The sequence below is a fragment of the Ambystoma mexicanum genome, chromosome 8 (genome assembly GCF_040938575.1).
Source record: "Ambystoma mexicanum isolate Mex_15411 chromosome 8, UKY_AmexF1_1, whole genome shotgun sequence".
NCBI lineage: Eukaryota > Metazoa > Chordata > Amphibia > Caudata > Ambystomatidae > Ambystoma > Ambystoma mexicanum.
Window position 1 is genome coordinate 1,658,927,295 of NC_090929.1, and position 27,357 is coordinate 1,658,954,651.

The 27,357-nt window shown below is 47.7% G+C and overlaps 1 protein-coding gene across 1 annotated transcript in view; it reads right to left on the reverse strand.

Annotated features, from left to right (window-relative positions):
• EIF3A (eukaryotic translation initiation factor 3 subunit A) overlaps positions 1 to 26,417 on the reverse strand; it is an 812,143-nt gene extending 785,726 nt beyond the window's left edge. Inside the window, exon 1 of the mRNA XM_069611926.1 lies at positions 26,252 to 26,417. Coding sequence (XP_069468027.1) covers positions 26,252 to 26,300 — 49 coding nt within the window. The 5' untranslated portion in view covers positions 26,301 to 26,417. The remainder of the gene's footprint in view (positions 1 to 26,251) is intronic.
• Positions 26,418 to 27,357: the final 940 nt, after the last annotated feature.

Here is a 27,357-nt window from a genome sequence, read left to right on the forward strand (position 1 = left end):
AAAAATATCGGGAATACCATCCCTTGTTCCTCTCCGCTACAGGCACCAGTTCTATGGTGCCTTTCTCCAGCAGGGATTTGATTTCCTGCGCAAGGAGCGGATCCGGACTCTTCAAAAAGAGCTTCCCCGGTGGACTGTCGCGAGGCCTCTGCCGGAAATGAAGACAGTAGCCGTGGGCTATGATCTCCAGAACTCACCCATCTGAGGTAATGGCACGCCATTCTACAAGATGCTGCGCCAGCCTTCCCCCAACCAGCGAACCATGGGACATGGCCTCATGACTGAGCTGAAGCAGCTGCGGTAGTGCCTGAGGGCAAAGAGGCAACTGCCCAAGCAACTTTGCCACTTCGAGTACCCTGCTTTCCACCTCTGGTACTCCTACGTTGGCCCCTTTGACTGGCATGCCCACCCCCCCTCGATCTACCAAAGGAAGAGTAGTATCGAAAGGAATCTCCCCTCCAATGCTGTCCCCTAGGACCAAAAGGCGGAGGTTGACAAACTACATTGCTCAACGACTTTGCTGCAGCTTTGGAGGTCTGCAACCTGTAAAGGCTCGTCAGCCAAAAAGATCTTCACCATCAAAAGGTCATGTTCAGAAGCCGGGGCTGTTCATCAGGAGCAAACCCACTTCCGCAACCACGCAAACCTGCGCCTCACGGTGCTCGCCGCCATAGACCGGCTGACAGTCTGCCACATCCAGACCCGACTGAACAGATTCACACATGGCATCCTTGCCATCCTGAACGAGGGCAAGATAACCACCCCGTTCCTCCCCTTTGGGAATATGTTCAGCCGCCAAAGAAACAATTCCACAGAGTGTGAGTGAATCTTGCTAAGGCACAAACGGAGTTGGCTGCCTTTAAAGCCATACACCCAGATGAAAACCCGTTCTTCGCCTAACCGTCAAAGCGCTTGTCGTCCCTATCTGGAGGGATGGTAGGGTACGCAGCCTGCTTTGCTGGGGCCATAGCCGCCTGCACCATCAAACTCTCCGGAGTGGGGTGCGCAGACAAGTAGCCGGGGTCGCCACTGGCTGGACGGTATTTTTTCGGCAACAACTTATTCACTGCCGTGAGACTCTCCGGAGCAGTCCAAGCCGCTGCCACCCTTCTTTGTAAGGCCATATGAAATGGCAGCAAAGGGTCAGTGGGTTGACCTTTGTGCAAAATATTTGTCAGGTCATCCTGCAGAAAATCCACAGGTGGAGCAGACCACCCCAAGTACTCTGTCACCCTCAACATGAGACACCTGTGCGAAGACTCGACGTGTGTACCAGGCTCAGGCTTGCCAAACAACCTCCGAGGAGGTGTCCAGACCACTGGCGTCATGCAAAGATTGATGCAGGTCTTCCATCTGGCTATGACCAGACAACAGTTCGTCAGGAACCTCATGAGTAACAACCCCTCAACATCTGACCCTTCATCCACCTCAGATATCCAAAGGCTGGAATAAATCCCTGGATGAGGGCACAGAAAAAGGCTCACGAAGGCCTCACTGATTTACTCAGGGCCTTTCTCGTGAGTTCCCACCGTCCTCCGGGTTACCTCCGACAAAGCCTTAAAAGGCATTGAGCGAGGCGCCGACGACTTCGAGGCCGGAGCGCCGAGCATGTCCTTAGACGGCCTCTGCGCCGATGACTTTCTCGGAGCCGGAGCCTCGAGAGAGAGTCCCCCGACGGACATGACACCGACGGCGTCAATTCCTTCTTAAAAGGCTTCACAGAGGACCTGGACTTGGCACGGCTATGGCGATCAACCTTTTCCAATCGGGACCTCGACGGCTCCCGATGATCGCGCCGACCACCCAAAGGCGTGCGAGCGGTGGCCCTAGTTGCGTTCCTTGCAGGCTTCCCTCGAAGGCGCGGACGGAACTGAGCCCTGCGATTCGAAATTCGCCATCATCTCCTTGCGAAATGCGTCCCATTCCGCAGGGAATGAATGCTTGTTGGGACAAACTACCCGCCATCTGGCGGAGTCCTCGGACGAGGAAGGCGACCGGTGATGGCGCTTCCGAGAGTGCCTAGAAGAGACAGAAGAATGGCAGGAACCACTCCGGGACCGAGACCCCCTGGACTTACACCGACGCGGAGAGTCGCCCCTCGAATCGTCTGTCGAAAGCCCAACGGATTTCGACTTACAGGGTTTGGAAACCCTACCTACAGTCCACTTCTTTCGCTCCCGCAAGGCCTTCTAATGTTAAGACTGGCATTCATCGGTGGTGTGGTCCTCGCCGAGGGACCACAGGCAGACGTTGCCATAAGCGACATCTTGGAACTGCAGCCGCAGCACTTCTTGAAGCCCGACCTCGGGGTAGAAGACGAAGACATGCTACTTCACAAGTACGAAGAACCGATCCAACAGTAGAAGAACCGAGGCGCGCCGAGATTCCGAAGCAAACACATTCGCGGAAAAAACGGAACGGAGGCTATGGCCGTACTGCGTCCTACTTAGAACATCCGGTGACGTCGGCTCGATCCTAGATTTCCTCTACCCCCCCCTCTCATACTACATGCGTTCTCTGCATTCGCCTTTACACGGCCAACTCTTATTTCTGATATTTGTCTGGTGGTTTGGCACCCACAGATTATCCTCCTTGTTTATCGGGGGAACATTTACAATATTTACAGCGAAGACGTCCACACACTAAGCACAACTTGACTTCTTACAACTACGCACAGGCTAATTTGAATACCACAAAAATCACTGTTAGAAACCCCTCAGAAAATTGCTCTGCCTCAGTTTAATGACACCTGCCAATGATCCCACACGCACCCCATACTGCTGCAACCATATTGGCCCATTCAACTCGCATAACTTTTCCATATTTGTTTCAATCCTAATCACACTTCCCTCATCTCACCCTTTTCCTTAGGCACAATACACCAGCATCCGAAGCAGCCTAGGACCTGTACAACCACTGTGGTGGTGATGGGTGCAATATAAAAGCAGCATAGCAATTTTAGGGATTAGTCAGAAGCATAGCATAAAGAAAAACATAAGATTTGTGAAGAGGAAAGAAAATAGAAGTCATACATTCTTTACTCTGAAAGGTTCTGGGGTATGAAGCGGAAGGCAGTGGAGTTGGGATAAAGGTAACGGGAACAGGAAGAAGCCATCATCAACCTCCCTTCTGCCCTGCGCCCTCTGCAACTCATCCAGAACAGAACTGCAAGACTTATCCTTGGCCTCAAGCCCAAGGACCACCATCTCTCTGGCGCCGAAATCCCTTCCCTGGCTCGGCGTGGCTGCAAGGATCAAATTCAAGCCCCTTTGCATGATTCACAAGGCTTTCGGGGGCCTGGGACCTACCTACCCGCAACACTGCATGCCTAAATACTGTCCCTCACAAGCCCTCAGCTCATCTACCTCCAACCGTCTGCGAGTGAGCCGGCTCTCCAAGCAAAGATTTGAAGGGAGATCCTTATCCTGAGCAGGTGCCTCCCTCTGGAATAGCCCACTTGCCGCCCTCTGTCTTGAGCCGGATCTCCTTAAATTACGAAAACTCCAAGACTTCTCTTTTCTTCCTTCGCTCTCCTAACAGTTCAGTTTTTCCCCTCCCCCTCCTCTTCCTTACAGCACGCTGACTGGCCGCCGGGTGTACCTCAGAATCTCACTGGTCCCCGCAGCCCTGCCAGTCCCCTTTCGCACTTTCCCCAGGGCCCTACACCCCACCCCACCTACACTCAATGCACTTGAGACATTAACCCTAGAGAGTGGCTCTCTCTGCACTTACCCAGTCACAATCGACAGGGTTCACTCTATCCTCCCTCCCCCAGTGACCTTCTGGGCACTCGTTTGATCCATACGTACCACGCCTGAAGATCGCATTTCTCCCTTGTCTCCCCCCCCCCTTTAATTGCACCGTTAAAACTGCAGAATCGCTGCCAGGCCCATTTGCTGTCTCCCAAACTGTTAAATGTATTTTATACTCACTCTGCCTGTGCAGACTTATCGTCTCAGAATGTAAAGGGCTCTAAGCGACAGTTTGTTCCCCCCCCCTTCTTCCCACCCTACTTGAGCACTTTAAAACACTTGCCTATGTAAAGACGCTATATAAATAAATACCATACCATCTTAAATTCCTGATACAGGCTACCTCAAAGTGCTAAAGGGGAAGAGAGCAGAGGGGAGTTGGAGTTTGTGTTTAAGTGCATTTAAGATTATGTCAGTATGGATACAGAGCGTTCCCGGGCACGGCTAGTTCATGGCAGGTATACCAAGTGTCTTCTAATCCTGATCCGAACACATCCATCAAAGTTACCCCAAGAGTGACATCTCTGTACAAACTTGCAAAAGCAGACAGAATAAAGATGGGCTTGAGTAGGCATGATATAATGGGCAAACATTTAATCCCAGTGACAAAGTGAATAATACCACAGTTACAGTTAAACCAGCATGCATGTCAGGACAAGTAGCTCAGACTTGCTAAACTGGACAATTTAAAACACCAGAGTGTCTACATAAAGACCCTTCTCCCTGGGAGGATGCTGGTGGGGCCAGACGTTGTCTTGCAGCAAACGTCAGCTGCTAGACTAAGACGTCCGTTATCTTGGTATCTTAGGGTTCCTGCCCCATATAAGCATGTGCAGGCACTTTGAATGAGGGACCAATTTGACCTTTTTCAGGGTAGCTACAAAAAGGTCCCAAATTAGGGCTTCGTAGTAAATGTATACGTTCCAAAAATCAGGGATCTGCTAGTTTAGGCCAAACCTTGTTATTTACAAGGTTAAATACAGGCCATGGCACAATACTGTTCATTCCATCCAATTTACAGAAATCCGTAAACCTCAAATCCTACATCTAGGAGGCCTACAGAACCATGTACTAGCATACAGTTCTCATATTTGCAAATCTGATCTTGTGTGGAGATGGCTTTCTTGATAGCAAAGGGAATGACGTGGAGATACGCCAACTGATGCTATCATTTTATATATTTTAATACCACATTGCTTCTAGAACAAGCATTCTACACTCAGGGCAGATGCCAGTCAGCCCCCACACCACCCAATGCAGGGATTCATCACCAACCTATGCCCACAGGAGCAGGGACGGAGCTAATGCTACACAGCAGTGCACGGTTGCCGCAAGCAAGAACCAACAGGCTTCCCAACGCAAGCAATCAACCCTGCCTGCATGTTACATATTAATTCGTAATGTGCTTGCTCTCTGGCATACCAAAAGTCAAATGGGGCAAGTGTTGCGTGTTTTCTTTTAATTTATAAAGCTAGTTTATTGTATCTTTACTCGTGTAGCTATTATGGCATCCAATTCTCATGCTAGTTAGCATTACATAGCAAGGATGAGAAACTTGAGCAATTTACCCATGTATTCCTGAAAGAACCATTGTAAAAACAAAAAAAGTAATTAGACAACACAATTAGGCCCCATGCTAGAATTGAATTTCCCCATTTCCCCTGAAAGCTCTAGATAATACAAATCATGAAATCCAGCTCCGACTTACATGAGCCTCCATCTAAAATACTTTGCAAGATATTAAATAAAATGGTCTAGCCAATTATTCACCCTTCGGAATAGCATTTAACAAGTGAGCCAAACTGTCTCACTTGAACAAGGACCAAGCCAAGGATGCCCACTTAGCGCTGGACTCGGCTCAATACTCTAAAGCCAGATGATACAAATGGAACAATTCAACAACAGTAACCACAAATTAACCAACTAAGGGTCTGAATTGCCTTCCGACCTTGAAGCTTCGCTACGTTTTGGAAATTAAACCATATTCTGTGTGGGGCTACACACTCAACATGACAAAAATACAACTACTTAATGTTGATCGTTAAAGAAATGTTCAATTACACTATAACATTGAAATAACTTCACATTCTCCTTGTAAATGACAGTCTAGAGACCTTCAAGCAAAAATTAATAAACGTTAAGCAGAGCAAAATGGGATGCCTAAATACCTTTCGTGGTGGGGTAGAACCGAAGCTCAACCCATTAATCAACATGATTACAGTAAAAATGACTTGGAAAAACTTGGTCAAGTTAATTTCCTGTGGCCGAATTATTTGCACATGCGCACCCACACTCAAGATTCATCAAGTCCCTAATACTGGTGGATCCAATATCACCAGGGCTTGAAATGGAAATACAGGTACTCACTATCTCAGTGAACCCACTTACTGTTGAGAAATGCTGGTACAAGGTCTTTTAAATTAAACAAGTGCAGGTTTTCCAGGCCAGCAAGTACCTGCATTTAAAACACTGAATATTACCAACTGATTCAATTACCAAACTGCTCGAGTGTCTCAAGAATTATAACACTTCTCAAAATCAGGTACCATAAAGCACCAGACCAAACAAGGCAAAAACCTGCCAACCACCACGTTTGGACTACCATCTAGTTCTAGAAAGGCTACCGTCAAGAGAAATACTGTGCTAGAGCACATGGCCCGAGAGATTCTTATCTTACAATTGATAAACCTAATACTATCGCCCTCAAAAGGCATTCTTTGCTTCACTATGGAGAAATAAGGATTGTTATTTATATTATTCAGCTCACTTGGACATCTAGAATGAATGATCTATAGGACGGCAAGGAACCCATCTCATTTGAATAATATATTAATCTCCACAAGATTGAATGTACCCCCCCCCCTTTTACAGCTTAAATCTCTGGTATCCCAAGAAAAGATCATCCATACTTTTCCTATACATTTTGTGCGAGCACTAAAAGATTGGCGATTTGACACACATGCTCTATAAATCCAACAAAATCCAACCATTTTGGTTTGGTCTAAAATGGCAAATACAAATTAATGCAAATATGGCTTGCTTAGGTGCCCTTGAATAAAAGTTTTATTAGAGCTCAAAGACATGCTACTTTTGGGCATGCTAATCAATATAGCCAATGAAACAAACATGTACAAATGAAAGTCGGCAGATACATCAATTCACTCTTGGTGGGCATAGTTTGCTATACCCGGAGGTGTGCGAGCCTCTTCAATCCCTCTTCTCCGACAGTACAAGATAGAAAAAAATATTGAGAAAACTTGACGACCCATCTGTTAAGAATATTGAGTCAGGGAAGACAATTTGTCTCACATCAAGCGACTTTGCATGGTGCAAAGATAACAGTGAGGGTGCTACACATTCTCCTTGATAAAAATTCAGATACTGTCCAACAATGTACGGCCTTTTTACAAGGGACAAGAACAGAAACTAGCCTCTGATAATATAAGTTAGGTGACTAAATAACGCACATGCTTGTAAACCAGGAACACGTACATACACTTGCCGTTTGGCTTCAGCCAAAGATGATGAGCAGGAAGTTGTAGCTTGCCCTTCTCTGCAAAGAAACCCAATCACAAGTGGCAGCTTGCCGTCTTAAACGGCTCTTAGCAAATTCAAGAGATGCTTTTTCGCACCATTCAGTTCTGATAAGAAGCCAAGGACAGGGAGCATGACACCACAATACACGCACAGTTGAAAGTGTGTGGAGGCGAGTGATGTGCTTTACCTTTTCAGAAGCACACTTTATAATGGAGCTGAAGTGGTGTGGAAACAATTGACATGCTTTGCCTGGTCAATACACAGAAGCCCAATTACTATGGTAGGGAGACAGACAATGCCCATCTCTTGAGTTTGCACATAAGTATGTCGTATGCTCAAAGCAAATTAACAACCTTCAGCACCAGGCTTTAACCTTCTATGGGGCGTAAATGACACATGCTAGAGGACCAAGTCCCGTCTCAAGATAAAAAGCACAAGCTGAGGGAGGAGGGCAGAGGTTCACCTAGCAACCAGCAGAGCTAAAGTTGTTGGGGCTGGGGAGATTTATAAGTCCCAGAGCAGAGGAAGACGCAGGCCCAACGGACAGCAAGCTGTGGTTGATTTGTATGCGGCACAGCTTGACCTAAAGCACAAGTTTAAATGTGGAGGACCCGTTGTGTGCAGGTTGAGACTAAAGGCGTTTGGTATCTTACACGTTGGTATGTTACACCATACCATAGCATAGATCACCATAACATAAATCCGATGTCCCTCAGTTGCTAAACAAACGATTACTTGTTCTTCTCTTCATTAATGTAAACCATGGTTAGAGTGCGTATAGGAGATGGCACACCAGGAAATCAATATTCCCATCCATTGTAGAATGGCTCCGGTCAGCGCGCTGTCAGGCAGTGGCAGTCGCCCAACTTGGTGGATTTCCAGCCGATTTTTCTCTTTACTTAAAGAGCCAAGCCAATAAGACAAATAATGTATATGCAACTCTCATGGTGAGGGGAGAGTTGGACACCATCCAGTACCGCCCATACCAGTTTGCTGAATTAACACATTCAAATCATGTCAACTGGCTTGGAGGTAATCTAGTTTACCCACAAAAAAGTGCAAGGCATGGCCCGTTAGCCACACGCAATCTGTCACTAGAATTCTTGGCCCGGTTTCATCCAAACAGTGGAGGCATATCTGCAGACCAAACACTATTTGCTAGCCACCCACTTTGACAGTGCGCAATATTGCGCTACAATATGCGCGGCACAACAGGGTGTAGCACCTGCTCAGCAACCTTAAGGACAGCTGGATGCAGGTGGGGTACAACTACAGACATTGAGAATTATATTGGGATCTTGTCCATCCAGAAATGAAGATATACCCAAGTGGTATTCAGAGAAACTAGGGCAATTGCAAGCTACCTATCCCAAGTTGCCCCCCCCCCCCGCCGCCAGCCCTCCACACAGACATATGGCACTAGCCATGTTCCTTCTATCTGGCTGCACACCGCCGTTGGCGAGCTGTGACAGCTGGACCTCAATCTATAGCTGGCTTTATTTACAGCTGCTAGGCATGCCGTCCATCACATTACTAGCACTGATACTAGCAGACATCATGGAAACAAGGTGCAGCCGCAGCCATGAATTTAGGCCTTTCCACAGCATCTAATAATCATCAAATGGTCGAGCGCATAATTCTACCCTTATTAAAAACAGAGCTGGCAAGGTTAGAAGTCCATAGGAAATCACCACAATTGAATAAAAAAGAAAAAAGGGAGCAATCTGGGGGACATAGTGACATCCACTTATCAATCGCTAAGCAGGGATCACCTAGGCAGGAGAATTGACGAGACACAGAAAAAGGCTAACAAAGATGTTAAGCAAGATAAGGAAGCACACCATGAAGGAAGGCCCTCAAAAGGACGAGGATCGTTCCATGCTAAAAAGGGGAACAAACCACAGAGGCAGCAAGTATTGCCAATAGAGGAAGAAAAATATCCTGAGCCTAAAAATGAGAAAACTGCAGTGGCAAGGTAATCACAGGGGTAGACGATCGTGGGGTAAGCCTGGGGGAGTGTACCATTTCAGGCCTACTGAATAGGGTTTTAGAGATCGGAGACACGAAGAGTCCGCAAAAATACACTGATGAGGGTCTGTCTCCTTCTCCACAGGCAAGGACACTAGATCGTTCTAAGGCTGAAGGGAAAGAGGTGAAGGTTGGAAAAAAAAAAAACGGCAGCCCTGCAGGTTGTCCACGCACTCATTGCACCGTTCCCAAGACTAAGCGACACACAGATTGGATCGAAGTCCTATTAGACTCTGGGTCTGACATTTCCATATTTGAATGCAGCCACAAGGCACTATTGGAGCACACAGGAATGCACAGATCACTACTCCCACTGGGCAGACATTAGCACATAATGAAGTGTATTTTGTAACCATTCAGATAGAAGGCGAACACCCCAAAAAGAAAGATTGAAGCACTGTTTTGGCCACAGTTACACATTCAGTGTAAAGGGCTGTACGCATTTAAGACTGGCCACCATTTTATGTGCGAGCACCCAGAGGTGAAGAGGTGGTAAGGCCTGCTTTTTCAAAGAAGTGAGTGGGGAAGTAATGCAAGAAATATCGAAGAAAATGGTCAGCACTGGCAGCAGTGCAGCCGTTTAAAAATCATGTAGGACATGATAGGGAATGTCCAGCGCATGCGATTCCAGTACTGAAACCACCCCCGCCACAAAGGCAGTATCCAGTTAAACCACAGGCAGTTACCCACATGCAAACCATAGTAGACCAGCTAATGAACCAGGGGGTAATCATAAAGCAAGCTAGCCCACATATTCCAGTGCTCCCAGTTTTAAAACCTGATGGTACTTACCATTTTATTGTGGATTTTCGAATTTTAAATGCACCTTCTAAGACAGAGGCAGTCCAGAACCAGCACAGTTCTTGATTGCTAGCCAATTTACACAGATGTAAATATAAAGCAAACGTAAATATAAAGCAAACCTTGATCTAGGCAATGGGTATTACACACAACCTTTAAACGTAGAGAGTCAGAAATACACTGCATTCACCATTAAGGGGACATTTCCAGTTCATTAGAATAATGCAGGGGTATAAAAATGCACCTAGCACATTCTCAATTAGAGTACAGAGCTTACTCGCAGACATTCCTAATTGTGGGCAATAGGTAGATGAGATTTACATCACCCATGAGAATCTCAGTGAACACATGCAACAAGTAGACAGCCATTCATTCACACACTGGCTGCAAAAGTAAACCTGTTAAAAGAAAAAAAAAAAAATCAATAGCTCATCATGAGGTTATCGTTCTAGGATTCATTCTTTCAAATGAAGGCAGAGGTTGGTCAGCATATTTTCTTGAAAAGTGTGCATGGATACGACCACCTACCACACTGAGGCAGTTACAAGCTATTCCAGGACTGTTGAATTTTGGCAGATCATACATTTCTAATTTTGCTGAGCTAGTGAAACCATTGTATGCTTTGATAAAACCGAATTTCAAGGCAGCTCACTGGCTGCCACAAAACACTCACATTCTGCACCATTCGTACTCAATGACTCAAACTGGTCCTTTGCAGGACAGAAATAAAAATAAAGACTTTGAACTAAACTTGGTGGTGGGAGACAATGCGTTCACATTCACAGTGTGCAATCTAGGGGAGACTAAACCAACTGCATATAAGTCACATGTACATGGCCACACCAGTTAAAATGTTCATCCCGAGGAGAAAACTACGGCATTGGTTGAAATGATTATTCAGAAGGAGAGGCCATTAGCAGCAAATAGAACCATACACATAAACACACCTTTAGCTCAACTCGAGGCTGCCACAAAAGCTAGCGTGCCCAAAGCAAAGGCATTACATACTAGATGGATTCAATGGTCAGCAACTCAACATGCTCCAGATATAAAGTACCATAATAAGGCAGAATTGCAAAGACTGAGTGGATTGAGTTGGACAATGGACACAGAGCCTGACATGCCATTTTTTCCCAGTAATTTACTGCGATGGGTCCGCGATACCCGCAGTAGGGACACGGTCCAAGCACGCTGCCACATGCGCAGAAGTTGTATTACACTTCACACATGAAGAAGCATTTATACAGACTGATATTGCAACAAAGCATCTGGGAGACATGCCTGCCCAGACTGCTGAATCAAGGGGATGCAGGGAAGCCCGCACTAGTAGTCTCAGATTCAGATTACATTGTCAGGGCTTATTACACTGATTTGCATTGGTGGATTCAAAATGACTTCAGAGACATTAGGCATAAAACTATCGCTTCCAGGCAACCCTGGAAGCAGGTTTGGGATCTTAACAGACTTGCCCTTTGCTATGGGTGATGCACACAAGACCACATACCAAAGGGCACATTCATAGCACTGGCAATGCATTGGCAGATACATATGCCAAAAGCACACACTGAGAAAAACAATAGCAGCCACAACTTGTTCAGAGACTGAAATGGATGAGGAAATAAAGAGGCTTGTTTAGGTAATGTACCTAGGCCAAAAGGTTTCCCCAGTAGGTTTATGACATTGAAAATAAAGCAATAGTCACTATTCTATGAAAAAAGGAGATCCTATGCAAAGATGAATCCCTAATGGAGCAGACAGGGAAAGCCGATTGCAGCCACACACGCTGGACTTGCACCTGCCCATTTTGGGGTGACTGCAACTGCACAGCTGCTCATTGACAGTGTGTGGCATGGGCTTCGACGGCAGGTGAAAATATACATAGAAAACTGCGACACATGCTTAAAGACAACTGTGGATCAAAGCAAACAACCTAAGGAGGTTACTTTGATAAAGGCAGCCTCGCCCTTTGAGATCCAATATATAGATCAAACGGGCCCACTACCAGCAATAAATAAGTACATTCTAGTAATAGTGGATTCTTGCACTAGGTTTACCTGGATGATTCCTCAAAAGAAAGCAGACTGTAAGTCAGTCATACAGGCAGTTAGGGATGTAGTGGCGATGACAGCAACCAAAACGTTCCTTGCCGACAATGGTCCGGCTTTTTCGGGGCGGGCTCTGAAGAAGGCATTGGAGGCATGGGGAACAGAGTTGTACTTCTCCAATCCGGAATTGTGGCGAGAGCGAACCAGACCATAAAAGTGAGCCTGACTAAATGCATTTTGTCACTGGAGGTAATTGGTTAGACCATGTGCCATTAGTGATCAGGAGTTTAAATAATGTACCACACCAGTCTCTATGCAACAGTAAGACTCCATTTGAACTCTTGTTGGGGAGAAAGATGTATATGCCTGATCTGCATACCAGCAATTGGAATGCTGTTTTACGGACGCGGGCAGCATCCTCTCCTTTGGGCTCTCTCGGAGCTCCTGCTGCTAGCTCTGTGTCACGGAAGCTCCCAGACCTGCAATAAGCACACGGCCCACTGGCGTTGGGCTCTGCAAGTCCTGTGGGGTATTTGATGGGATCATGGCACCTTCTCCAGCCCCACCATGGCTGCCTCCTGTCCAGCTACGTCCCCTGCTGTTCTCTCCCACACAGGCCTCCTTGTTGCTCCCCTTTCTGCTCTAGTAGTCTCCCTTTATACCCCTGCAGCCCCTTTACAGGCTGCAGTTGTGGATCTCAAATGAGACTGGTCTGACCCTCACAGCACTTTACAAGCATCTTCCTCGTCCCAGTACTAGAGTGATGAAAGGTTTAGTGTTTACTACTCTTATCACCACTCCCTCATCTGAGTACTGTCAAGTGTCACATGTGGAGAAATTAGGGGAACAACTTTATGATATAGGTTATTGATAACGTGCTTAATACCCAGAGGCTTCCAAGCGCGGAGCTTGGGAATCGAACATGTGGTGCTCCGTGTCGTCTTGCTTCCAAGGCAAGCACATTGCCCCTGCGCTTTCCTCCCCAGACAATCCATAAAGGTTGGGAGGGTTAGGTGGGTCCTCGACAGGAAAAGGGGAGGGGATAACATGCCTCGCATGTGTGTACCCCAATCCCCAACAACGCCCCACCCAGGTGATCATCCCTTGTTTATCAACCCACAGGGTTGGGATCCAAGAGCAATACTCTTTCCCCGACGAGGGGTAGGAGTGAGAATAACCTTAGGTTTCTCACAGTAAGCAATAGTGTGAGGCTTGTGCAAGGAATGAACTCGCTGTCATGTTCCCCTGCTCGCCCTTAAAAGAATTAGGCTTTTTCTGCGAATGTTATAGATGCATCTCACCTAACCATGAGACTTTGACGTGGTGGGCGCTGGAACTTGGGACCATGGGGCCCACCTTCCTGCTCTCCAGTCTGATGATTTGCACTCTAGGTATGCCAGGGATTTGTAATCTCATGCCACAAGGGTCAGGTCAGGACCCAGTTTAGCAGGAGGGTCCCAATTATCACTGCAGGCAAGCAGCATATTTCTCTCTAAAAACAAGCATATTTCCATCCTACCCACACAAAAACTTGTCTGAACGCTCCCAAAAAATAATGGGAAATAACCTAGACAAAGGAACCTGCCTGCCCCTGTGCTTCGACTCACACGACATGAGGAGTGATATCAGCAGAACGGGTGATCCACCATTAGTGCCCGATTCTTCCAATCTGCTATCAACACAAGAGCAGAGCAAAGCAAACTTAAATTTAAAAGTCCATTACACTGTACATCTCTATTAATGCTTGGAGGAGTGTATTAAAAATGCCATTTGAGTTACAAAAAAGTTTAGGAGAAACAAGTGACAACGTTCTAAAGACCAAAAACAGTAAGAATGGTGTTTACATCGGGGCAGGAAGAGGCCTTTCCATTAAGAGCAACTAACTTAGCATCAGCTCCTGTTGCTGCAGGCCCTCTTCCACAAATATTTCAAGATATGGTGATTTCGGGTGTAGTGTATGCTTCTTTAACTAGTTAATTGTATGGCAACGGTGGCCGCCAGGGGGCACACGGATGCGGTCTTCCTCCGTGTGAGCTCCGACCTGCGACCCTCAAAAGTGGCTTGAGCCCCCACTTTTGGCCCCCCCACCGCATAACGGATCCACGAGACGGGGGAACCAGACCCCCACATGCTGAGCGAAATTCCGGTGAAAATCGGAGTTCTGCAGCACGAGTACAGCCTCCGAGATCGTGCCTCCCCCTCCAGGCCCTCAGTGAGACTTCACGACGGGGCACTGAGACCTGCGAAGCCCGGGACTGCTGGCTCTGCCCTCTGCTTTCCCGCAGAAACATCGAGCTGCGCAGCGGGACCCCAATGCAGTTTCTGCCTCACCGCGCAGCCCCCAGTCCCCCGTGGACTGAGGAGACCCTTGATGGCAGAGGAGGAGCCCGCCCTTCCCGTTCCGTGATCCACGTGGCAACTCCATCGCACCCGGCACAGCCGGTGGCCCAACATGCATAAGAGTGAGTGCTCCCTCCCTATCCGCCGACGCACTAGCCCATTACGGACGTTGTGCCTGCTCCCCGAGAGGCCTACCCAACCCCGACCTCACGTCCATGCACAGTGGCCCCTTACGAGAGAGTGTGCGGCACAACCCCAGTCATCGGCCCGGGGAGGCTGCTGCCGCCATTTCCTGCAGAATATCCCTCACCCCTCGTCGGGCTCGGTACGGTGTCACCAGCCCCATTTCGTCGACTGTGCAAGCCACGTATCACACACCCTGACCGAGAGGATTGCACCCAACGCCTCTGGCTACTGAATCTGGATTTTGACGCTAGCTATGCCTCCCCTATTTAACTCGTCCTCCAAGCTCCCGACATCAGGACACTGAACCCCGCCACAGAGGGTTGGGCCCCCCACTCGTGGGGCGTGTGCCCTCCTCTGTACGCCTTCCAAGGGAAACTCCTGGGTCCCAGGCCTCCCAATCAGAGACACCCCTCTGCGCAAACCCAACAAGATCCACAAGTCAACCTGCATTCACTCCGGCACGTTGCGGAACCTGCACCGAACCTGAGGTCTGCACGGAACTGAACACAAGGTGACGCATCCGGAGGGTAGGGCCCCTGACCCCAGGGCGTGTGCCTCCTCCCAAGGCTGGACTCTTGTTACCCAGGACTTTCCGGAGATTGCCCAGCAACGCTCTCCAGTACCGGCTCATTGCCTTGGTGTTGAGGGTAGTGCCCCCCGGTCTAGGGTTGAGTGCCTCCTCGCACCTACACAACGCATGAGCACCAAATCCAAACTAGCCAAATACGCTTACACCCCGAACCTAGAACTGCCTGCACAATGTCAGCGGGCCCCTCCGAAACAGAGGCAGCGGCTACCAAGGGGGACATAGCCGCCCTTCTCAGCGAAATCAGAAACATGGGTGGCAAGATCGACAAAATGACCCAGAGGGTGGACAATATTGAGTAGAGGCTTGAAAGTGTCGAGAACAACCAAGCCTCAATTGACACACTGGAAACCCAGCTGTTCCTCCGCATGCGCAATATAGAGAAAAGAGAAGACGACATCCGGCTGAAGATAGACGATTTAGAAAACAGGGAGAGGCGTAACAACCTGCGATTTTCTGGGATTCCAGAACGGGAGGGGGGAAACAGAGGAGGACCTTAAACACACCATACATGACATCATTAGAATCCTAACCGCGGATGAGAAGATCGATGAACCTGCAATAGAAAGAACACAGAGCTGGAGGCCCACCAGGGGGTCCAAGATCGGTCCTGGCCAGATTTCATAGATATCAAAACAGAATGAGGATTCTCACTAAAGCCAGGTCAGGCGACACCCTCATCGTTGGTGGAGCCCAAATAACCATCTTCCAGGACCTATCCTCGCTCACCTTAGCCCTGCGTTGCCTGTGTGGCCCGCTAACCAGATGGCTCAAAGACCAGAGCACGAGATATAGGTGGAGTTATCCCTTCTCCCCAACGTTCGAACATGGCAGCAGGAAGATAATACTCCGAAGAAGAGATTTGGGATTGCATCGTGGATCTCCTCGATACCGTCCCCAAAGAGGGGCCACAAGACAAATCATCACGAGAGGGTGCGCAGCAGGGACCCCGAGAAGGAAGGTCAAAAGGAGCTAGAAAATATAGGTGGCCCAACGACATGCCGGAGAATGCCAAATGAAGTGGCATGCACGTATCTTCTGACCCGGCGAGGCCTGTTCAGAAATGATGGTCTCGGAGTCCCACTGTCACGTTGGAGATCGGCACATCACAGCCAACAAAGCCGGCCCGTGACGAATTTGTCTCCAGACCCGGGACGGATGATTGACTGGCCGCAAGAGAACCAGGAACTGCATGTATCACTACATTTGTTACTCAGTGATAATAGTGTGTTGTAATTCAAGTTGACATTTTAAGAACGGGGGTGGGGGGGGCTCAAACTGTTGGTGAGATGATATTCGTGCTGGGGGGGTTGCGTGGTTATGACCCTCACGGGCGGTCCGATAGTAGGCCGGTTGCAAGCACCTGGCTCGCATTGGATGCCATCAATCCAAGGTTCAGTTCCTTTTAGGGGAGATGTGCGGGAAATTGGAACTGCCGACAACGGGTATAGAGTTCAATGTCCGGGAAGGGGGTGGGGAGGGAATCCAAAATTTTCTTAAGTCCCATTGGATGTGGGACTATCGTCAAAAGACTTCCACTGCAGCGATTTATGATACGTACACAGGCGGTGTGACCAACGAACTCACAAGACTCACCACTCATTGGTGGACATGACGAATCAGGTGACAGGCATGGCACACTCAGAATTGGCACTCTAAATGTTAAGGGGCTAAATTCCCCTACCAAAAGATCGCTAGTTTCCCGAGAATTCAAGAGGGCCAATCTAGATATACTCTTTCTGCAAGAAACTCGATATAGTAAAGGAGAGGAGAGGAGGGTACTCTACCCCAAATGGGGCACTGAACATTAGGGCTCCAGCCCGCTTAAAAAAGCCAGGGTGGGTGTTCTCGTCAGTAAATCAATCCGATTTGAGCTCTTGAGGTCCTGGTCAGGTGTGAGCGGTAGGACGCTGGTGTTAGTTGGCAAGATACAGGACACCATCATCACACTCGCGTCTATATACATGCCCAATACCGGACAGTCCCGGTTACTTCAACAAGCAATCCCCAAGGTCATGAACAAGGCAGAGGGAGAAGTAATAGGAGGTGACCTCATCACGTGAATGGACCCGGTTAAGGATAGACAAGCAGGCACACCGTCCACAACCCAATCACAGGGCACCGGACACTCCCGGATTGTAGATATGATGGACGCCTAGAGATGCATGAATCCAACCCGAACAGCCTTCACCTTTTACTCCATGCCTCACGCTACGTTCTCTAGAATTGACTATGTTTACATAACCGCAGCAATTGCCTCTGCAATGACGGCAGCTACCATATCGCCCATTACTTGGTTGGACCATGACATGGTGGTCACTATAGATCAGATCGCTCTCCCTAGGCGGAGTTCCAAATGATGGTGCAACAAAACACTTAAGGACACAGTCTTTCGGGAGCAGCTGGAGTTGGACATTACTCAATACTTCGAGCAAAACAACGTAGGCGAAACTCCCATCAACATAGTATGGGAGGCGGGTAAGGCCACATGGAGGGGACTTCTCATTAGGGAGGGAGCAGCGAAAAAACGAGAATGCCTGCTCATAGAAAACAAATTGCGAAATGAAATCGCCCAACTTGATCTTGCAGCTCAATCGGCGGACTCCGTAAGACCGCAGAAGATCGAACAAGCTAACGCCAAAAGAGAAGAACTACGGCAGCTGGAAACAAATAGCATTATTCACAAGCTTCAATGCCTGAAGCAAAAACACTACGAGCACGGGAACAAAGCAGACGCTTTACTCGCTGCAAGACTCCGAGGCCAACACTGAACGATAGGTTCCAAAGGTGCACGATACAGATGCACCCCCAGACCATCGTCCCCCCAATATCCCCGAATCCTTCGCCAATTTTTATGAGAGACTCTACACTTCACAAGATACACCACACCCAGAGGCGATAACAGACTATCTAACCGAAGTAGCCATGCCAACCCTCCCATCGGAAACGCAAGCCATGGAAACCCTTATCACGGGAGAAGAAATTACAGAGGCAATTAAAAGACTTCCAATGGGGAAAGCACCGGGGAACGATGGATACACCGCAGGGTTTTACAAAACTTTCCAGAATGCACTCCTCCCGTTCATGGTGGTCCTCTTTAACAATATCCTCAGCACTGGTGTGGCACCCAACTCCTTTTCTGAAGCCCTAATAACAGTGATCCCCAAAGAAGGAAAGGACCCCAAGCAATGTGCCTCCTACCGCCCGATATCGCTCCTGAATATCGATGCCAAGATTTACACGAGGGTTCTCACCGCGAGGCACACATGCCTACAATAATTCACAACGACCAAGTAGGCTTCATCCTAGGTAGACAAGGCGCAGACTCCACCCGCAAGACCTTCCACCTCATACACGAGGCCAGAAACCTGCCAAACACACCTGCACTGTTTTCGATCGATGCGGAAAAAGCGGTTGACAGTAGAATGGCACTGCTTAGAGGCCACGCTGAAACAAATAGGCCAGGGACCCATTCTTCGACGAGCAATCAAGGCAGTCGATACAGCCCCAAGAGCCACTGTAGCGGTCAACACCCAGTACACCCGCTGGTTTCCCCTCAGGAGAAGAACGAGACAAGGCTGTCCCCTTTCTGCGATTCTCTTTGCGCTCTCACTAGAACCCCTGGCCCGAGCCCTCCGAGCGGACACTGCCGTTGAAGGAATGCAGGTGAATGGCAGAGAATACAAACTGGCCCTGTATGCAGACATCTTGCTCCATGTGGTAAACCCACTCTCGTCAATCCCAAGGGCGATACGCCTCATTGAAGAATATGGGATACTCTCCGGTTTTAAGATAAATAGATCCAAATCCACTGTCTTCCCGCTCCATGACCCATCCCCAGAGCTGCTACACGACCTCGAACGCCTTGGACCGATTGTCGGAGGCCCCACAATGCGATACCTGGGAATCAACTTAACAAGAGACCTAACAACTCTAGGAGGCAAACTTCCCTGAACTTCTAAGCGCTCTCAAAACGGATCTCGCGAAATGGAAAACCCTCACAATTTCCTGGATAGGGCGCTTGAACGCAATCAAGATGGTGACCCTCCCAGGCTTCCTATATCCCTTCCAGGTCCCCCCCATCACAATCCCGGACCACTTCTTCAAACAGACCAAGAAGGCCATACTGGAATTCCTGTGGGACGGAAAGAAACCCCGGATACCATATGATATGCTGATACTCCCCGAAGGAGATGGGTGGAATGGGCCTCCCGGACATTGAACGGTATTACCAAGCGACCCAACTCAGGATCCTGATCCCACACCTGCGAAAGGACCTCCAATGGGTCCAATTAGATAATGACATCCTGCTCCATGTTACTATTGCGGAGTGGCTATGGGTCCCCAGAGCAAAACTCACGAAACGCTTACGTGACCACCCAATACTGGGCACCATGTGGAACATCTAGAGGAAGGGGAAAGGGATGACCGGAATCACGACATGGCCTTCTCCACCAAGTCATCTCTGCTCCCCCGGGATCTGAGAGGAAATCCCCGAACACGCCAGATACCAGGCCTGGTTTGATGCCGGACTTGAGAGAGTAGGCCAACTGCGGAGAAACTGGAACTTCATCTCGATCTCGGAACTAGAGGAGGCCCTCCAAATCCATCCAATTCCAATCTTTTTGTATCTACGATTAAAAGGGGTCATGTCAAGGAAGGAATGGAAGGAAACCACACAGCGAGAGCCGACACTGTTTGAATCGATACTGGACACAGCAACTCATCGAAAGGTTTAATAGCGCGCATGTACAAGGCCCTGATCACCAAAGACAAACTCCAAGTCTTTGCCTCAAAGAGCGATAGGAAAAGGACTTTAATAGAGAATTTGAACAACACACCTGGGACAAAATCTGCAAAACACCAGCTAAAATATCAACCGCCACCCAGTACAAATTACATGCTCTGAAACTGCTCCATCGATGGCAGTATGATCCTTGCAGACTCTCGAAAATGTTCCAAACATCTAGCCCAAAATGCTGGAGACACTGACATGGACGCCGATTACTGGCACATGTGGTGGAAGTGCCCCAAGGTACGCATCTATTGGCAAGAGGTCCTGGGATGGATTAAACAATTAGACGGCATAGAAAGAGTCCTATCCCCTCTCCTGATCTTATTTGGGCTTAAGAAGAAGAAGACGACAGAGTGGTACGCGTAGAAGGGTTTATATTCCCCCTCCTGTTGGCGGCAAGAGCTGCCCTAGTCATCAAATGGAAGTCCCTGCACCTACCTGACAAAAAAGACTGGTTGCAAATTGCCATGAACATATACACAATGGAGAAAATAACCGCGGCCCTCCATGACGAGGCCGCCCGACAGGAGGAAGCCTGGATGGACTTCACAGAACAATACATCACAAGTACAGCTGTTACCGACTCACAGCTCTAACCATAACGCCATTCAACGGCCCATACCCGGAAAACGAATAGCGATCCATGTACTGCCTAGTAGTCATACCTGTCACAACCTTCGCATAGAACCTATGACACCGACAGATCAACGTCACACCGCCACTTAAGGCAATTTCAGCTAACGCCGACACCCGGAAGTCGTCAAAAAATGGACATGGGGGGGGGGGGGTTCGTACTATGAATCCATCGAGAGTGGACATGTATGTTACTAGCGGTTTGTTATTGAAGTGGATCACGATGATCTTGTGATATAACCAAGTTTGCTCAGTTATGTATTAACCCGACTGTTCACTTTTGATGTAAAAACCCAATAAAATTCAAGTTGGGAAAAAAAAAAAAAAAAGGTATGGCAACTCGGTAAATGGCAAACAAAACCAACACGAAATAAAGGAAGGCCAATCAGATGTCCGTTTTGGATTTCCTCATTAGATTAGTTACAAAACCATTATCAGATCAATTCAATACAAGGTCTACCAACTTTGAGCATATTTAATGTCTGTTAAAAACTACCACCACTGTCTACATAGTAAGACAGTGGCCTTCATAAAACGTGAAACTGGATAGACATCACAAAATTAAAATTGGGTACGGAAAAACAAAAAAAAAAAAACCACCACCTACACCTCATCAAAAATATGCATTTGGTAATGCAATTGTTCCAGTTCAATTCTAAGCATTTAGTAAACACTTCATAAGTCTCCAGCTTAACTTCGGAGCCTCCCCAAACACCCTCACTACACAGAATGGAACATTTAATAAACACCATCCTCCAAAGTTTGTATAGCTCCTTTCACCATTGGTATGGTCCCAATGTGCTGTAGGTTGAATGCCCTTAGGGACCGATGTCCAGAGGTATAGAATGGGTGTGTGCATTTTAGACAATGCAAAATGTAGGAAGGGGGTGGCCGAGGCCCTGTTAGACACCTGGATCAAGCTGGCATGTGGATGGGTGCTGAGAGGTTGTCTGGAGAGTCATGTATGCAGCCAAACATTCCTACATTATTGTGTACAAAAAATAAATAAATAAATAAAAACTGAGAAATACTAGCCCATGCATCCGACGTTCTAAGAATGATGGTATTCAATCAGCGATTCTTTAAGAAGGAAAAGCATGAACACTAACTTAGCTCAGAGCATTAACGACAAATGTCAGACACAAAGGAGACCAATGAGGGTACAACCCGGTGCATTAAAAGCAAACGAAGTTTAACACTAGACAAAATATAAAAGACGTGGAACTTGAAAACGTGTAGATTGTAATTATGGGAGCTGAAGAATAGTTTTGCGACACTGTCCTAAGGCATGCTTGCTTACAACATCTAAAGTCAGAGTGAAAGCAGTCTCGTTCGCAAACCTACACACCAAATGTTGCTGCTGCCTCCTATTGTTAGATAGGAGGAAGCAGATAAACAAGTATAAGTAGCCTGCCAGCTAATGTAATGTTCAATTCAGACCATTTAACTTGACAATCTGACAATGTGTGCAAAGAAAATGTATGATAGTCTTAAATTAAAAAAACTTTACACATATACAGTGAACATTACATAGAGAAATAGTTCATTCAAACCATAATAATAATGCCATTTTACCATATTACAAACAAGACATGTCATAATAACTAGATATTTCATAAAACAAAGACAACAACAATAGCAGCAATAACAGTATCTTACAGACGATAAAATATTTCATGGAATATTAAGAATAAAAATGTAATAACCATAGTTCATCGTATACTACATATGACGTGTATACCACCACTTATACACACTTGTTCCACTACCATTCTACGGTCATTCAATATCCACCATCAAGACCCCATAAAGTGCACTGTGCAATACGTTCTCCTATGTTCTTCCCTACCACAGCATAAAATGTCATGGCATTTACAGTTAGGACAGTGTCCCTTCTTCTGTCATTACGCATCTGCCTTTAGTCACTATTCAGCGTGAAAGGGATCCATACTTTATTTGCTTGCATTTTTCACTCTAAACCATATTTATGTGCGTCTCCACAACCTTGCAGAGCCTAAAAAGAGCAATATGCAAAGAAATGTCAGTGGTGTAAAAAAGGGGGGTCCCTGTGAGCCGGAGTCACCTGGTAACCCTGGAGTTGGCTCAGCCGTTCAGTAGCCACAGTGAGCGTGAATGAAATCGGTGCCCTCTCCCCCAGCCCTGTACAACAGGCTGACAACTGAAAGGCCGGTTCCTTTTCCAAAACGTACAGTTATTTGGGCCCAAACATCGATGACAACTAAGAGGACGTGCATTAAAGCTAGACACTACAGGCTGTCTATTCCGCAAAAAAATCTCAAGTATGACAGGTCCTCGCCAGACAGATGTCACACTTATTGTTTATGCACATAAAAAGGGAAGGAATATGGCAAGAACCGCTTTAAGAAAAGATAAGTGTTATTTCAAGTGTGGAAAGCCACCTGGCATGGGCAAACACGTTATATAAAAAAAAAAGTAAACCATATGAATTTAGAAGGAACCAAACACCTCTCTCCATTCATTTCTAAATTGATCAACGCCTCATTTGCCTCGGGGACCGTCCCAGTCAATCTCAAACAATCATGGGATCCCCCCACTTCTGAAGAAGCGAACCCTAGACCCACTCATCACCACAAACTACCGCCCTAATACGACAGTATCATTTCTAAAAACCTTGGACAAAGTTGCTTACTCGCAGATCCAAAAACACCTTCAGCTACACAAACTCCTAGGGGGCAGACAATCAGGTTTCCGCCCGTTACATGGGACGGAAACTGCATTGATAGATCTGAAAACACAGATTGATGAGCTGAGAGACAAAGGAAAGACAGCACTACTGCTGTTACTCGATCTCTCAGCTGCATTCGATCTGGTGGATCACAAGGTCCTCTGCAGACTCAGCAGCCCATTTCTCCTCAGATGCGGCCGAGTGGATAGAATCATTCCTGAGCGACAGAACCATCAGAGTATTCTCCTCAGCAGCGGCGGCCGATCCCACCCCAATCGTGTGCGGGGTCCCTCAGGGCTCTTGCGTGTCCCCAACTCAGTACAACATATTCACCAAGCCATTGTTCCATGATTTGGACCTTCTGGGTATCACCTACACCAACTATGCAGATGATACACGGATTCTCCTCCCACTTTCCGGGGATGATGGCAGGACTTGGTGTTGGTGAATAGGATCTACCTCATCATTCATGCATGGATGGCCACACATGGCTTATGCCTGAATATGACAAGACAGAGCTGATAATTCTTGGCACCCCTTCCAACATCTCCAAACTAGGTCACGAATACTCTTATCATTGATGGCAACAATATCAGTCTCAAAGGAGGTAAAAACCCTAGGCTCCTACCTGGACGCCACCATGTCCTTCAATAAGCAATTGAAATCCCTGCCTCCACCACAGCTTACACATGCAAGCTTATTAGAGCTGGCAAGCCCTTCCTCTCCAATGATAGCTGCATTATACTGGCCAGAGCACTAATTCTCTCCAGATTAGACTACTATAATGCTCTATACAGTAGCGCTAACAAAGCCAGTATCCAAAAACTAAAAATTCTACAAAATAACGCTCTTAGAGCCGCACTAGGCACTAACAAAAGAGTTCACATGACCGCAATCAGACGCCAATATAATTGGCTATCTACCCATAACAAAATTCAACTAAAAATCACCTCCCCGACACACAAAGCACTACACAATGCTACCCACAGCTACTTAATCAACAAACTGTCCAGAAAAACCTCCAGCAGGCCCACTAGAGCTGTCAATACAAACTGCCTGGTGGTACCAAGATTCAAGTCCTCCAAGATCGGCGGCAACAGCTTCCATGTGAAGGCCGCTAAACTTTGGAACTCACTGCCAAACGAGCTGAGAGCTGATCAACCCTACCCACATTTCAGAAAGAAATGCATCACCCATCTTAATCTGACCAAAGACTAGTCCCAACTCTAACTACTGTACAACAGCACACTTCACCTCCTAGATTGTAAACTGCTGTATATTATGATGTAAAAACTATTTTTGAAATCTACTATATATGCATACCTCTGTATATTACGATGTAAATAACTGTTGAAATTCATTACCTGCACACTCTGAGCCCCACCTAATTGGCATTTCACGTGTCAATGTATACTGTTTACCATTATGTAACTTTGTAAGCTTTGCATATCCTTTGCTGCGCCCTGCTACCTCCGGGTCTGGTGCGCATTAGAAATTCAGTAAACAAATAAACCCTACCAGGGAATCGGATCTCACGATGAGGAACCAATGGCCACTGTATAGGTATTCCAATGGGTACAGTATAGGCAAGTTAGCCCGCTGGGCACTATATAGTTAAATTAGTCCCCTGGGCACTATACAAGTATTCCAACAGGCACTGTATAGGTAAGTTAGTCTGCTGGGCACTATATAGGTATTCCAGAGGGCACTGTATAGATAAGGTAGTCCCCTGGGTACTATATAGGTATTCCAACAGGCACTGTATGGGTAAGGTAGTCCCCTGGGCACAATAAAGGTATTCCAGTAGGCACTGTATAGGTAAGGTAGTCCCCTAGGCACTATATGGGTATTCCAGTGGGCACTGTATAGGTAAGATAGTCCCCTGGGCACTGTATAGGTATTCCAGTGGGCACTGTATAGGTAAGTTAGTCCACTGGGCACTGTATAGTTATTCCAGTGGGCACTGCATAGGTGGTAAGTTAGTCCGTTGGGCACTACATAAGTATTCCGCTGGGTACTGTAAAGGTATTCCAGTAGGCACTGTATAGGTAAGGTAGTCCCCTAGGCACTATATGGGTATTCCAGTGGGCACTGTATAGGTAATCCAGTGGGCACTGTATAGGTAAGGTAGTCCACTGGGTACTGTATAGGTATTCCAGTGGGCACTATATAAGTATGGTAGTCCACTGGGCACTGTATAGGTATTCCAGTGGCACTGTATAGGCATTCCACTGGGCACTGCATAGGCATTCCACTGGGCACTGCATAGGTAAGGTAATCCACTGGGCACTGCATAGGTAATCCACTGCATAGTTAAGGTAGTCCACTAGGCACTGCATAGTTAAGGTAGTCCACTGGGCACTGCATAGGTATTCCAATGGGCACGGCATAGGCATTCCACTGTTCCCGATGAGAAGCAGGTGCGGAAGCGATCAAAGGCGAAGTGGGGAGAACTCAGGACCCTGGTGTCACCATACCTGTCAAATCACCCCGTCTTGGGAGACGTCTCCAGCTTCGTCACCCTTTCAACAAAGTGCACCCCTGCAATGGGTGCCAAAGGGGTGGCCCTGCCAGCAAACCTTGCTCAGTGCACTTTAAACAGCTGCACTTAGAGGAGACCAGGGAGGCACTGACTTCACACTGCTCGGAAACTCAACAGGAGGGGGGAAGGGGGGTTGTGAACAGCAGGCAGGGTAACCGCCAGACAGGAGGCGGAAGCTGGCAGCAGGGTGTCAGGGACGAGGCGTCGGTGCTCCGCTCCACCAGCCTCTAACATGGCGGCAGGCCTCGCCACTTCACCCCGCCGCCCTGTGGCCGCGGCTGGGCAGAGCGCACACTCACCGTTCGCCCGCTTGAGGGCGTTCTCGGGGCGCTGGAAGTACACGGGCATGACGGCGGCGGCTACAGCGGGCTCCCCGGGCTGGCGGGCGGAAATCAGAGGGCGCGAGGCAGCGGCGGCGGCAGCATGTCCCGGGCTGAGCCTGAGGAGAAAGAGAGAGGGCGGGCGAGGGGCGCTGACGCAGCCACGGTGCAGCGCGCGTGCGCGAGGCCCACAGCGGAGCGCTCCAAAGCGGGCAGAGGGCGGCGGAAACAGAAAAAGGACAAAAGAGTCATCCAGAAACAGGAAGGCAGCCTTCAGCTGGACGGTGCACTATTTATCACTGACCCCGTGGAGCCTTCAAAAAAGAGATAATACTCTGGCGAAAAATGTATTAATATATCATCAATGTTGCTATAAAAATATGTATATTCATTGAACTGCACTTGAACTCCAAATTGCGTTTTTAATGTTATTGTAGGGCGTCCCTTTCTCTTTTCAGTGGCACATTTTAAACAAACTATATGCATATTTTATGTTAAATGATTATTGTTCTAAATCCGCCTGAAAGTGCACATGATCGTAAGGAGACCAATATGGCTGACAATGTCTATTTCCTAGCTAGGGTACGAGTTACAGCCTTAGTCCTTCTTTTGTGACTCTTGCGCGACTGAACGGAAGTTGTCACACATGCCAAGTTCAGCAAAGCCCCATCACTTTATGAACAACAGTAGAAGCACATTCATGAAATCGGACACGCTGGCTTCCAAAGTCTTCATGATCTTCCCCGCCTTTGCCCGGTCTCGTATATGATGAGGGCTCCCCAACAGCAACCACTCTTTTTCACTTTTCTTTCTGACCCCCACTTACTATGAGTGGCGAAGGCGATCAGACCGTACTCGAGTCCTTAAAAAACAAGCATTGGCAATGCCAACAGATTTACTTTGTGTAGGCATGGGAAAGGAACTTGCCAGGGGAAGTAGGGCAGCACGCCCAGATGATTGCGACAAGGGTACGTTTTATTGTAAAAGACCCCGCCGCATCCCTCTTTCCAACTGACAAACCCCCAACCCTGTACCAAATTCCAACATGCTATCCCAAAATTCTAAATGTATAGTGTGTAAGCTAC